This window comes from Barbus barbus, assembly GCF_936440315.1.
Source record: "Barbus barbus genome assembly, chromosome: 18".
Lineage (NCBI taxonomy): Eukaryota > Metazoa > Chordata > Actinopteri > Cypriniformes > Cyprinidae > Barbus > Barbus barbus.
Window position 1 is genome coordinate 20,658,963 of NC_136746.1, and position 15,772 is coordinate 20,674,734.

General features: G+C 36.3%; 1 protein-coding gene across 4 annotated transcripts in view; it reads right to left on the reverse strand.

The window, feature by feature from the left end:
• The window catches only part of LOC306884514 (rho-associated protein kinase 2-like), a 46,364-nt gene that overhangs the window by 18,848 nt on the left and 11,744 nt on the right, over window positions 1-15,772 (reverse strand). For all 4 annotated transcript variants that reach the window (XM_079440442.1, XM_079440443.1, XM_079440441.1 and 1 more), the window contains exons 2-4: window positions 4,235-4,316; window positions 1,100-1,200; window positions 217-354 (exon numbers count right to left, since the gene is read on the reverse strand). In XM_079440442.1, the coding sequence (XP_079296568.1) occupies window positions 217-354; window positions 1,100-1,200; window positions 4,235-4,316 (321 nt within the window). The remainder of the gene's footprint in view (window positions 1-216; window positions 355-1,099; window positions 1,201-4,234; window positions 4,317-15,772) is intronic.

A 15,772-nucleotide genomic window follows, 5' to 3' on the forward strand; every position in this document is an offset into this window, starting at 1 on the left:
TGCTGAATTAAAGTATTAATTTCTTTACATAAAAATCTTACTGTTCTCAAACGTTTGAATGATAATGTGCATATTGGATAGTCGTGATATTTAACGTTTGGAAATGGCATATTCCTTATATTCATAGATCAAACCAAGTATGTGTGTGAAAAACATTGTTGCACATGTGAAAGGACAAGTTTTTGGCTTCAAAAAAATATCGTCAGCGCATCTTACCTGCACGACCCATGGGCTGTCAGCAAATGCCATGATGTCACGTTCCTCCCAAAAGAAGGCAGAATCTGAACGTTTGATCATTTCAAACTTGCTGAGCACCTTCATTGCATACACCTTCTGAGAGGCCTTATGCCTAACCTACACAAACACACAACCAGATCATAACAAACTACATCACATACCTTCTGTGAGAATATTAGTGAATAATGTATTACTAACAAATGCATTACTAACAAACTACATTATTCAATTTCTAACAGGCCTTGTGTGCCTCACTCCCAAAACGATTTAAAAATAAAACTAATAAATATTCTGTGAGAGGCTGTTTTGCCTTCAACACAGACAAGCCACATTTTAAAGCACCCTCTTTTGTTGTGCTTTAGGCATGACACACCCACACAGCCCCTGTCAGACATCTAACAGAGGAGAATACTGGGTAATCATGTTGTTTTTGTCTGCAGGCTTGTCCAGGCGTATCCCAATGCATCTCTCCCCTGACTATCACAAACACACACCCAGAGTGACGACACAATACAAAACTACACATGCTCTTTCTTTTTTATATCTGGCACGTAAATACACAATTACTTGAGGTCCCATTCGACAGGAACCACACAGAACTGCTTGCAGCATTTGGATGAATGCGCACACACTTAACCCATCCATACAGGCAAACACACTGATGCCGCAGATTGATTTAGCAGTGTATGTGTGACTTATAAGTTACCTTTGCGCTAAATTGACTAATTAACTAGCTACAGGATTATAACATCAGACACAAACGAAAGAAACAGTGGGAAAGATTTGCAAGTTTTCTTAGCAGTCACATAAGCTGTACGTTTAAATGCATCCTGAAATTCTTTCAAAAACAGTGTTTCCTTACCAGCTGGACTTCTCCGAATGCTCCTCTACCGATCACCTTCACTCGGTCAAAATCATCTGGCTTCATCTGGAGCTCCCTTATTTGGCCCATAACCTTCTCATCTGTACACACAACACATCAAAATCACATCTCCTTAACATGTCAAGAACAGCCAGATTTAGTTTTCCGCTGACCTGTCAGGTGTGTTAATAGTAATGACTGACTGATATAAAATTTACATGACAATTAATAATAATAATAATAATAATAATAATAATAATATCAAAATTATTAATTGGCCAGTATTTATCCATAATTCCCTTTAATCAGGATAGTGCCATATTTAATTTAAGACAGGAATGAAAAAGATGCTGTGAGGAATGAAGTACATGCATTCAATGGATTGTACTGCTGACGAAACATCTTTCTGAAAAACTTTTTAGATTTCAGACTCCATAAAACAGACTTCATTTTGAAAGTTGTTAGCTGGGAAAATTGCATGATTTAGGACCTTTATACAGTGCAAGCAATTGTAAAGACATTAAATCTATCCCTCACTGCCTCATTTTCATTTGCATTAAATTCAATTCAATATGATGTCTAACCTGACTAAGTTCTATTGGCCAATTAACTGAAGTGTTTTTAAATATTTTTGAGTAATTTTTTGCATAAATCTCATTTGTTACCATTAATGTTATCATTCTAGTTTTTTGAAAACTTAAGTTTTTTTTAACATCTTTTAACTTAAGTTATTCATTGAGCATTGAGCAATTCAGTTATTCATTAAACATTGAGCATGTTTAGTGTGAAATCAACATCAGGGATGACAATTATCAAAGGCCAGTGCAGAGTGTTCTCACAGTCTGGATGAGAGGACTGTTGAGTCACACTCTCTCTTCCAAACCAAACATTATAATGCCCATACAGCCCTACTGGTCTCCATGACAACAGGCAGAATCAGGAACAAAATCGGGACAGAATGTGATAATTAGTCAAAAGTTTAATAGCGCATGAATAGAACACAGACACAAATGCATTCACAAAGACGCTACAAAGGTACCGGCTACTGAATTTAAACAAATATCATTGATAACATAAAGCAAATTGAGTACTAAATTATTGGGAACAAATGCCATATTAGATGAACTGTGTTGAAAAATATAATGTATTCCAACCATCCAACCATTCTCTAGGGATGCACGATATTATTGGACCAATATTGGAATCGGCCGATAATGGATTTAAAAGAAAATATCGGCATCGGCCGGATACAAAAAATTATGCCAATATGTCTTGCCAATAAGAGTAATACATTAACTCATGTGCTCAGGGTGTGCTAGTGATTAGATCACGTTAACAGTGCAATTAGATCACGTCAGCTTTGTGGCTGATTCTTGAAGCAAAGTTTTGCCTGAATGGTGATTAGATTCACTGTTTTGGATCGCTCCATTTAAACTGCTGACTTGCTGTTCTAATGCACTGCAGCCATGTGTTCATGTATACTGTTGTTTTTTTTGTATCAAGGTGCATCTATTGTTTTTTTAGTAACTAATCGATGTGAATTGATGCGAGACAGTATACGCTGCGAGATGCAAGATAAATTTTGGAAAGAATTCCAACAATAAAGTGTAATTGGATTGAAAAATTTAATTGAAAAAGTCATCTTAAATCTAACAAATACCTCTAGTTTTATTCATTTAACAGACCTTTGGAGTTTGGGAAAAACTCATGGAAGTGACGTGTTTTCGTGCATTTTATTTTTTCATATGGTGATTGTGAAACATGAAACGCCTCACTTACATGATTATATGGTGAAATTTGTTGTTTTCCATGTTAATCAGGCCAATTTTGATCAAGAACAATACACTGTGGCTTTAATTCAGTGTAAGCGGCGCAGCAAAAACAGACTCGGCACCAAAATGATCGCGGCACTGCTCTGCTCCTGCTCCGTGCGGTGTGAATACTCTAATCTGTTAACATGGGCACTGGAAAAAAAAATGCTCTGCTTACGCGTGCGGTGTGAAACCGATGTAATAGCACGTGCAGCGGCAGGAGCAGCAGCCTCCCCCAGATCCTAATGCCTGCTCAGTAAGGAGTATTATTTCCGTAGGGGCCGCTGTTGGCCTACTTCTAATAAAATGAAAGCAAAATACACAAATAATATTTAGACTGTGTTTCTGATTAAATAAAGCAGTAATTGAAGCCACAAAATCATGAGTCTGTTTTGATTTAAAAGGTCAGAAGCTATAGCTTTCATGTACAAAAAATAAATAAATAAAACATCACAAACATGAAACTTAAATTAAATAATTTGATATATACTGATTTATTCATTAATGTGTAATATGTTATATTTTTTAAACAAATTATGAGCTCTAAAAGATTTAAAGATTTTCTGAATTTTTTCTTTTGCTTTAGGCCATTTAAAAATGTTAAATCATAAAATAAAATGTTAAGGTTACCACTGCATCTCTCTGTTATTTATATATCGGTATCAGCATTGGCTATCGGCCAAAATGAGTTGAAAATTATTAATTATCAGCATATTGGATATCGGCAAAAATCCAATATCGTGCATCCCTACCATGCTGCAAACTGCTTGCCCAATGGTCTGGCATGGTGATGCTGAAGCCTATCCAAAGGTATTGAGCCATAGGCAGCAAGACTAGATGACCAGTCCATCACAGAGCGAATATTACAGCACCTGGTATTCCCAAACGGTCTCTAATATTAACCAAGCCAAAACTAGCTGATGAGAATTTGCACATCCAGAATTGTATAGTCAAAATGCTAAATGTGTGAGACCTAGAAATTAAAACCACAAGTGTCCTGCAATGAACTGCACTGGAAGTGCATTAAGATCCTCCATGACATCAACTACAAGCCATTTCTTCATACCAAACACACAAAAATGCAGTTTTCACAGTCTGTGTTGACAGTTCATTATTTATATGATGAGCTTCAGTGTTGTAAAGTGAGGGGCCCAAATTAGGAAGAGCCACTCAAAACAATTCAACTCAAATAAATGCTGTTGATGTTGTAGCAGGAAGCAGCCTCATTGTAAAACTTGATGCCACCATTAAGTATTTCCTTTACCCACAGAATAACAAAACAACAATCAGAGAAAAACATGACCTCTTAAAAGCAGATACTCACATCTGTTCAAGAAGGTCTCGATGTTCTTATTTTTACGCAAGGCCGGAAAGTCCAAATCTAAAACCATGGCATTCATGGAATCCTGAAACAGAAAGACAAACACTTTGAGTAATGCATTAAAATAACGGTCTCCTTGTAAATAGCATTTATTCAAAGCGAACATGTCTGTATTTTTCTTACACAACCTTGGAAAATTTGTGAAGCAAATGATCTACTGTTTTTTTTTAGTTTATTCTAATTCCATTCATTTTTACAATACTTCTCATTTATGTCACCCGATGCACCTTCGTGATTTAAACTTTAAACAAATTTTCTGGCAAAAGTGCTGCTGGCAGCCTACTATACATTGTAAAAATCAATGAAGATCACATAAACTGCTATGAAAGGCCAGTGTAGAAATACTTTTAGAAGTATGATCTTAATTCAGATCCTTTTTTAATTGTAAACAATGTTTTAATAATATAAAATCACGTGCTCTGGATACATGCATATAAACTTTTGTCACAACCACTCCACACAACAGAAAAATGTCAGAGAATCAGAACCAGTACATAAAATGAGAAGCATTTTATGTAAATAATTGTAGCTAAGCAATTTAACAAAAAAAATTGCTTAGCTACTTAGTTTTGGAAAACTAATCCCATCTGGTTACTGTTTCGAAAATGTTTATCTGTCTGGGAAAAAAAACAAATGTTAAGCAATATCTCTTTTACTTAAACCCTGAGTGGAATGAGCTACAGGCATATTTCAAGGACAGGAAGTTTAATGGCTAGGCAGAACTTCCAGCCTGAAGAAATTAAGATTGATAAGTCAGCAAGGCTTTACAGTCAGTAGATAATAAAAGAACATCCACTTCTCTTGATGAAGCCTGATCTGACAAGTCATTCATCATTGTTTTATTACAGCCTTTGTTACCCAGAGCACACCACCTTTTTTGGGCATCTAGATGATGTTCTGCCCTGAGGGAATGCAGTGTATAATGAACGGAAATGCATTTAAAACAATTAAGAAGGCATTGAGGCCACCAGGCCCGTGGATTTGTTTCTGCACATGCAGACTGAGGTGATGGCTGGCAGTTATGGCACTGCTACGCTTGTAAAGCGCTTTGAAGCAAGACCAGGTCTGTTGTGACCGACATACCAGGCATGGTATCGCTGGAAACCCTTACCGGAAAAGCATTCGGAATGTCCAACAGCCACACCTCTCCCCCTCCTCTACCTTTTTCACTCTCTCCTCTGCCCTGCCTTCAACTTCCAAAAGTTCTCTACCCTTTACTGCACAATGTGAAATCTTTATGGACACAAATCCTCACTCTCTTTCTTCATAAATGCATCTGTTCTGTCTCACTTTACTCTGTAGCAGGGCAGGGTGATATACAGTGCCCTCCGTAAGTATTGGAACAGTAAAGACAAAATTGCTCTGTTGGCTGTGGAGTCAAGACATTTGCAAATATGATTAAAAGATGAATATGAGACAAAACTACAGAATGTCACATTTTATTATTAGCCGTTTCAACACGTTTTACCAAATAAAAAGAACAGCACTTTTAGAGTTCATCCCACTCATTGATGTGAGCATAAGTATTGGGACAGTTGAACATAAGGCAGATATAAAAGATTAAAAGCTATTATTTAGTTGCAGATCCCTTGCGCACAATCACAGCAGTGAGTCTGTGACCCATAAACATCACCAGACTCTTGGTCTCATCCTTTGAAAGACTTTTCCCAGCCTTTAATGCAGCCAATTCCAATTGTTGCTTGTTTTGGGGAGTTTCTGCCTTTACTCTCCTCTCCAGCTGGTGAAATTCTTTTGGAGGGCACTGTATATCAGATAGAACCACCATTGTTAACAGTGATGATTTTAATGCACTTTTTATTTGGCCATTAGACTGCATCAGTAGGCCAGATTTGCTCCATGACATGACTAAGTACTAGGGATGCACCGATACCGATACTGGTATCGGGTCATACTGAGCTCATGTACTCGTACTCGTATTCGTTAAAATGCCCCCGATACTAAATGCAGATACCACGCATGTGATCAGTGCCATATTCAGACAAAGAAACACCAACAACAGAAAAACAGACAGCAGAATGTAGTTATTAGAGATTAAGGATGTCTAAAAATGTACATGCAATGAATATAATGTTAAACATTCAGTATTAATGCGTGTATAGCTGATGTGAGCAAGCTGATAAGCAAAACACGCTGAGTGGATCCAGCGCACGGCGGCGCAGATGCGCGAGCTTGTCGAGTGAATATCCCTTTCTCACAGATATCACTGGAAAGTTTGTACTTCGGTCGGAAATGTCAAAAACAAGTAAGTAAAACAATGCACAAGTTACTTAACAGTAGGGAGAGAGAGATAGAGAGAGCGCGCGCGCACTTCTGTGGTGTGATCTTTATTGATGTTCGCTCAGCACGCATCATTTGAATTAAAACTAAATCGTAAATATATGACAACATATAGGGGCATTCATTCACTTTAAACATCATTTATTTTTAACCTTAAGCATTGAACACGAGTGAAACACAAGTGAAACTATCAGCCTGTGTGAAATGCGCTAGGCTGTTCTGTACTTGTCCCTTTCATCTGCTCCGGTACATATAAGTGCGCGCGCTGTGCGTGTTTTCCTTGCTTCATGCGTGTTTCTGCAATTATATGGCTTTGAAATCTAAATGTTTCAGATGGAGAAAAAAAAATATAAAAATTCGATATCTGAAAATGATTGATTTATAACGAGTGGTTCCCTGCATAATTACAGCAAAAAGCGTGGTTACAGCATTGAGCCGCTGCAATGGAGCAGCTCTAATGCTATTTAAGATGATGTACCATAGAGCAAATAAATAAATAAAAAATTAACAGTGAAAGTAACAAAAAAATTGTAAATGACATTTTAATGGGCATAATTAAGTGTGAAAAATAACCGAAGGATATACAGTCAAACCAAAAATTATTCAGACCAGATATAATTTTTTATTTATTTATTTTTTTACTAGTGGGTGCAGGACACTATAGTTAATTTAAGTAACTGAGGATAGCTAAATAAAGTAAACTGTGACAAATTATACCCAAAAATTCTTCATACAGTGGACTACCAGTAAAATTGATACAAAAATGAGACCAAAAATTATTCAGACCAAGCAATGGAAAAAAATAGAAATTCAGGCTTTCATGAACCTGGTTGACAGCATGCCCAAGAGACTACAGGCTGCCATTAAGGCTAAGGGTGGCCCGACAAAGTATTGATAGTTGTGTAAATATTGTCATACCAACAGCTGTCTGAATAATTTTGATTGATTGATAGAAAGGTATTATCAAGCTAAATTTGTTCTGACACAGTTTAACTTGGAGTTCTTGTAATATTTTATTAGCAATAGCGAATAAAATGTGAGAAATGTTGAAGGTGTCTGAATAAATTTTGGTTTGACAGTATCTATTTGATAAATGAAGTTAATCAACTAACATTTTACATACTCATTTGTTTTCTTTACCCAATATTTAAAAAAATGTAAAAATACAATAAAAATATCCGTATCGGTACTCGGTATCGGCAGGTATCAAAAATTAAAGTATCGGTATCGGGTGAGTACTGGAAAAAGTGGTATCGGTGCATCCCTACTAAGTACCAGTACAAGACATTTTAAAGGCATATGACCATTTCATATTTCACCAGGCTCTAATGATGATGGTTCATTTATGTCGTTATAATACAAATATTATAAGTTTATTAAATAATTAACTTGGACCCAATTTATATGAAGTGTTTTTCACTACTATGTAGTGGTCGACCAATATAGTTTTTTTGACAGCTGATGCCGATATCTTGGAAAGCAGGGTGGCCGATATAAAGCCAATATAATTTTATTTATTTTAATTGATATTTAAGAAATTTGAAATCATTTGAAAATGGATTCAAAAATAAATGTTAAATAAATACTTATACTTTAGACGACAAAGTATTTTTCACAAATAAATTAATATTTAATAAAGATTAAATATTATTAAAAATATTCCCAGTATTCTGGGAAGTTTGTGTGCATTGGGAATCATATTTTTTCAAATAAAGCCAAGGTAACACTCATTTTACATACAGCAAACAGTGGAAATGACATGAATATGGCAGTGGGCAAATGCATAAAACACAGCATAATTTAAAATCACGAGTTTAAAGTTTGTCGATCGCGCATCTCCAGTGAAGCTGAACTCTCCTCCTGTCCGCATTCAATTCACACGGACCAAAAGTCACGCAGAGAACAAGTGATCATGCAGGATGCAAATGCACAAGATCTCACAATTGGATCCGACTAAGTCTGCATGATTTGTGAAATTAAATGTTCATTAGTCATTCAAAGATTTGTTTAAATTATAGAAATGTGTATTTGCTGAATGCTGATGGCAAACAAGAAAGTATTAGGCCTATATAATGTTTGCCTTTCTATTACTAATAAGTTCTTTGTTTAACCGTTCTATCTGATTATTAGACAGACTTCTATCCATATTAGACAGAACTATTAACGACAACAGTGAACGAGGCAGAATGTGAGCACTGTGTGCTCAGGCGCTGCCATTCTAAGCACCGTCAAAGTAAAAGTCAGATCGGCCGATGAAAAATGCCTTAGCGATATATCGGTCAACCACTACTATGTACTAACATTTAAACTATTTAAATCATTGCACTTACTGTTCACAAAGAGGGTTTTACATTGTACTTATTACATACAACCAACTGCATGTAATTAAATCTATAATTTCTGCAATTACATCTATAACTACACTGTTGACCCTACCCCTAGCCCCTAACCATAACACAAGACCTGTTCTTAAACTTCACCGTACCCCACCTCACTAGCATCGAAAGCAATTTGCAATACAACATGAACCCAAGTATTTTTAACCTAACAATTTTTTTATGCAAGTCCATAGTAGTTAAAATCATATAATATAAAGTGGGACCAACATTATATTTGTTTAAAAACAGCTTACTGTTTGCAATTGAAAACATACAGTCAATTTAGGAGTCAGTTCTTTAAATGAATCAGTCCAAAAGACTATGAATCAGTTCAACCTGTTAATTCAGTAACTGCTTTGACATATTAAACGTGTGACTATACCACTCAATAGCTGAATTCTGTACAAAACACTGCATAGCATCATGGGACTAGAGCTGACATTTAATGGAACTCGTGTGTGCCCGTTACATTTCATCATATCAACAGCACATTTCCCAGTAAAGAGCACTTCAAATATAAAACTTCTATTTAAGGAAAAACACACCGTCTATCTCAAAGCACACACAGGCAGGAAATGACACCTGCCACCAGTGGCTCCAGTGCAACTGCTGTAGTGTCATAGTGCAGTTTAGAGATGACATCATTTCTTCCTGTGGCCCCCTCTCCTACAGCCATCAGAGACATGAAACAGAACATACCAAAACACACCAAAGTAAACATTTAAAACATGAGGATGGTGTGAGGTGTGCTGAAAAGCCCAAAAATATAAGGGGCCAACAGAACCCATGAGTACACATGTAACCCACCTGTACAAACACCCACAAAGAACAACCACACTGGATCTTTAGCTTAAAACTGCAGCTCCATTTTCAACCTAACACACGCAGAGTATCAACTTTTGCCTGTGCTTTGCTTAAAGTTTAACTTGAAAGTGTGTCATTTTTTGCACCACTAAATATGAGCCATTTTGCACATTAACCTGAGACAAGTATTTTAACAATTAACCTTTAACTGAATGTTCTTAGAGCTAAACAAACCTCTGTTGATGTGCAAAAGGTTAGACTTGACCTTCAGCCTCTACAGGCCAGGATAAAACAAAAAAACAAAACACAAAACATTTAAAATAACATATTAAAAGCACCGTAGTTGTGAATACCATTTCTTTAAAGACTTTAATCATTCTGATTAGGTCAATGAGGGCATGCAACCATGGCCAAATAAAAGGAAAAAAGTTAAAATGCCTATACAATTATTTTTTTATATAATATTAAGTGTCTGAGGGTCTAAGCACCATTAAAGTATTCAAGAGTTGCCCAGCACACATGGTGGGAGAAAATCCTTTGTGTCATGCATACAGATTGTTTTTCTTCCATGAATCTGTTTGACTCACAAGAAGTCCTCTATATTTTCTCATTACATTGGGAAAACAGGTTACAAAAACTGTAAATTTACAAACAAAAAAAAAGACAAAATGACAAGGCAAACAAAACAAAAAAATCTATAAGTGACCTCTGACAGACTATGACCACGTATAATTCTGAGTTACAGACCCACACATTAATGAAGAAAAATTAACAACAACAACAACGTTATGAAGCATGGATGAAATTCATGTTAAATGTAAAAGGCAAATGAAAACACTGAAACATGAGTGGGAGTTAAAAAACTGCATCTCGGCACTTTAACATTACCTCAGACACACACACACAAATGGTGAGTCACTCCCACCTACACACACACAACCTCCAACACTAACTGCAATAATGACAAATGATTATCCACGCTTCAGTTAAACCCGCAGACATCCTCTGGCTCTCACACCCCTTTTTCTCACACTTACAGCCTCATGTTTCTGACCACCTCTCAGTTTATTAGCTCCCCTGTGTGAAACAATTAGCTGTACACTGATACAACATGCTGATTAGTGGACCGATATCTGGAAATTTGAAATAAGCATCACTCGGTAATAAAATAATCTGAAGTGCGAACAAATGAGGGTTCTGCAAAAATATGTGGCTAAATTAAACATGAAATGAAATATCAAGGAATATAGAAGCTAAATACCATTGAGTTCATTTAACACAGTGAGTGATCACAACATGTAAAGCCCATGACAACGTGCCCCAATACAAATGTGCCAACCGGGTAAGTTCATTGCACACCGTACTGTAGAAAAAAGAAATCCTTTGCTTCTTCATGCTAAACTATCTTATCTTTATTCTGGAATCATTTCTCACCATCATGCAGGCTGATGTATTTAGTTAAGAGCTGTTTAGGAAGCCAAACACTTCAACTGAACTGATACTGATGCCAGTATCTAGAGAGAAGGGTGGCAGATGGCTGATATATCATCAATGTTTATATTTAATAAACTTTTATGATGGCAATGAGATATGCTAAAATGAAATGTAAAATGCTGCACAATATTTACTCAACATTAACTACAAACATTTGATCAGAAAATGTTTATTATCCATTGACAAGGCAGTTGGCAGATTTTGAAACAGACAAAAAGGGAACAACCACTATTGTAAATCCAACAAGCAGTTTTCAATCAATGCAGATAGTCTCAAAATAAAACATGCTGCTGCTTAATTGGTCTGGCAGATACATTGGTGTGTTGCTAGCATCAGAATTTTACAGTTGTTCAAACTTGCTAAGAGTCCTATAATGCATTTCTCAAAACTATCAATGCAAAAATCAAAACCGCAAAGATTTAAAATAAAAATCAGTTTATTCTAGGATGGTAGTTGATCTGTTATCCTTACAGACTAGGCACGGATTAATTGCAAAATTGAACAATCAAAGAGACATATCTACAAACTCACAAGAGTGAGTTTGGAATATAAACCTTGTAGGGGGGTCAATTTTTTTTGAGAATTAAACATGTAAAAGGAAAAGAGAACATATGCTTCAAGTAAAAAAAAAATTTTACTTCTCTTTGTGAACAGTAGAGTAATTTATGTTTGCTCATTTTAATGTTCACATTAGCGTGCGCATACAATTAACAAACTCTATCTTTTCACTGCAGAGGAAACAGAAGCTGCATCTAAAGTGGCATTAGATGTATTTACACAGACTGTTTGATGAAGCGTATTTGCCATAAATGCATTTACATCACAATTTCATAAGATTAATGTTTTAATATTTTTGAAAATACAAGTTAAAAATGCTGGGAAAAATGCAATACTTTTAAATATGAAACCAAACCACAAGTAGATGAAGGTCAATGACTGTTTTAATGAGCGAGTCATTAGTCAGTAGTTCATTCAGAATCGAAGCGTCTGTCTTTATAAAAGGGTAACTGGAATCATTGACTCACTTGATTCGTTCAAAAACATGGATTCATTCAGTATCGAAATACTGTTGTGTGTTGCTGGGAGATTGTTTTCTAGATAGTAATTTTCATTTATATTCTGTCTGTACAGATTCATTTGTTTATATTATTTTTTCCATGTTAGAGTCTAATTGTTAATGAGTTGATTGTTGAATGATCTCACCATTTTCAGCTGTGTATAATTATCTTTGTTACTTACACTGGTCTCCATGTTTGTGAAATTATACCTTAAAGGCTACTAGCCGAAATGTTGCTTAATAAACATGCTTAAGTGAGTGTGCAGTTGTTCTTCTCTTAATTGCTGGAAGACACAACACTTCTGCTGTGGCTTTGATTGAAACTTCGTCAGCGAACTTGTGCAAAAACAGTCAATAGTGTATTACAAATTGCGAACTTTGTGTCTGCCTCCCTCACAATGAAGAACTTCCATGCCGACGACATGTTTACTTGCGGATCTAAGCGTAAGTGTGCCGTCAACACGGAATGGCTCGTGAGATGAGGTGTATCCGATTTGAAGCAGCGAAGGCCGCGTATAACATCAAAGTACCGCAAGAGCGATTACCGCAAAGTAACTGCGGAGCATGCCCCCACCCCCACATAAATCAAATTAATGCAGCTGTGGAAAGAATTCTTTCCAAAAAATAAATAAATAAATTTAATTTATGTATTTCATGATCTTGCTATTGCAGGAGAATCTGCGCGCTACAGAGATTTCAGAGAAGATTTCCTGGTCAACAATAGGCAGGCAGAGAAAGTGTCACAGAGGGCAGGATTTCTGTACCTCTTAGAAAGTACTGGGAAAAGGTTTCCTGGTTGTTTTGACTGAGGGGGCGAGAGGAACAGCTGCTGTTCCCGAGTAAAAATGGACAAGGCCACTATCACACCACCTTATATGGCTATGTTTCTCCTATCTGCCCACAGAAAAGAGAGAGAGAGAGAGGGCGAATGAAAAGAAGGAGGGACCTGATAAGTTCTGGAAAGAATTACAAAGTCAAACTTTACAAGACAGTTTTACATATCAATCTTTTCATTCAAGACACAAATATGGCATGCAACACACAGTAAAAGAGGGTTTCCTTCTTAGAATCGGTCAAAACAGATATCAAAGCTTCCTCATGAATATACAAACATCTTCTGCATGTATGCTTGCATTTGCATTCTTATAAACCATTATGAGCACATGTATTAGTTAACTAGTTAACTCTGAATTTCCTGTAACAACTGAGAATTACATCAGCTGCATTCCCACTTGATTTCAAACTGACCTGTCAAAATAAACTGTACACATTCCTATCCGTTAAAGTGAGAGTCATTATCTGAGCACCTTTATGACAAGAACTGCAAATGGTTCTTGTAACTCATGTGTTTGAAGTGTAATTTGATAATTGGGTCCCACTTTACAATAAGTGGCCTTAATGACTATGTACTTACATTTAAATTAGTAGTTTAGTACAATGCACTTATTGTGTAAATACATGTTTTTACATTGTACTTAAGTTTTAAAAAATACCTGCATGTAATTACATCTGTAATTAATTTCTGTAATTACATTTACAATTACACTGTTGACCTATCCCTTACACCTTAACCTACCCTTAAACCTACCCATACCACCAAAACTGTCCCTAACCTTACCCATATCCCACGTCAATAGCAGCAAAAGTGTTTTGCAATAGAGTACGACCACAATAAGTACATTGTATATATTTTTTGATGTAAGTACATAGTAGATAAGGCCACTTAATATAAAGTGGGACCGAAAATTGTTCAGCAAACCACTTTTACTTGTGGTGGGGTCTCTCTTAAAGTAAAAGCACAATTGTGCTGAGTAACAGAAATAAAGTGTTCCACTCATCTATCAATCCATTTATCCTGCAGTGATATATCATAGTAATAATTATTAAAATAATAATGATTATTATTATAACTATTATTATTAAATGAATTGTAATTACTAATTACTACAATTATTTTTATTATCAATATTAACGTCACGCTTATTATTATTATTATTATTATTGTTGTTTTAGTCAAATTGTGCAACCTACAACCAAGCACAGCAAAGGGGAAAAAGATTTTTCCCAAGATTGTGCAGCCCTAAAAAAAAAAAAAAATCTATCTAAAAATGTAGGAAGTGATTGTAAGGTCAAATTATACATTTAATTAACAACATGGAAATTAAAAAATTTACTATTTTATCTAATAATTTGTGTTAGAGGAACTATTCAAATCAGTTGCAAGTCCCCTCACTACAAATCACTATTTGTAGGTGTTTCTGCCTAATATAGGGACCAATTATGAGGTTTCATTTAAGTTACAATGCCGCCTTAAGCTGGCTACACACTTGTCTATTTTCAAATCTTAACCGATTTTAAAACCATGGGAGACCACAGATGTGAAGACAGTTGAACCGATTTTTAGCCTTATAAGCCTCTGAATGCACACACTAGACGATTCGACCAGACCATGTGACCACACACTTGATGATTGTAGGGATGATTTCACAGTGACAAGATCTCACAGAGACTCGCCAGATCAAACGTGACAAGAGAAGGAAAACAAATGGAAGACAATCGACGTTGTCAGCTTGCCCTCCCTTCGCGCTTTCTGTTTCACAGTGAAAAACAAAGTATAACAAAAAACATAGGTGATGCATTCAGTTTTCATGACATGTTTGTGGCTGCCAAGTTTCAGCTGTAGAAGCACGCAACATCCAGAAGGTGACGCTTGCTCGCTCTCATTGGCTATCGTAGCTATCATGTTTAAAACATATATACGATTTGAATTCAGGGATGTTCCGTCTCAGTCGGGAGCAGTGAAATAATCATAATGACATCACACAATAGAGGATGTTTTGGAGAAAAAAAATAATAAATCGCTTGCGACAAACCTCGAATTGGGCCACTCCCCCTGATCGTTCGGGGGTGAAAATCGAGAGTAAAATTGGCCTTAAAAATCCTCTAGTGTGCAGCCAGCCTTAGAAGAAAAATGCCTATGTATGCAGTAGACAACAAGGTGCCTCACTAGGTCTTGGAACAGACCCACTGTGCGAGGGGACGTCAAACTTCAGTTTCACTGCAGAGATCCTGTAACTCCTAAAAAACTCATACATTATTTATGAAAAGTGACTAGAGCTACATTAAACCATTAAGCAGCTGCTCATGGTTTCTCAGCCGGAACCTCCATCCCTCAGAATCAGAGATCAGAAAGTAAGGTACATACACGTGCATGAACTCGGGCTTGATAGGAATGTGATGAGAGGTACACCCCATCACTCCTTCTCTCGAAGACACCCATACACACCTAATAAATTCAGCAGGCTCCGTAACTCATGTGTTTATTAATGTGTCAGCCAGATAGACCTCTGAAGAATGTAGAACAGTGGTTTTTCCAGTGCAATAAAGATCATGAATCATATCTGATTTGAATGAAACTCTGTAAACTCTACAGCATGAAGCTGGTCAGCG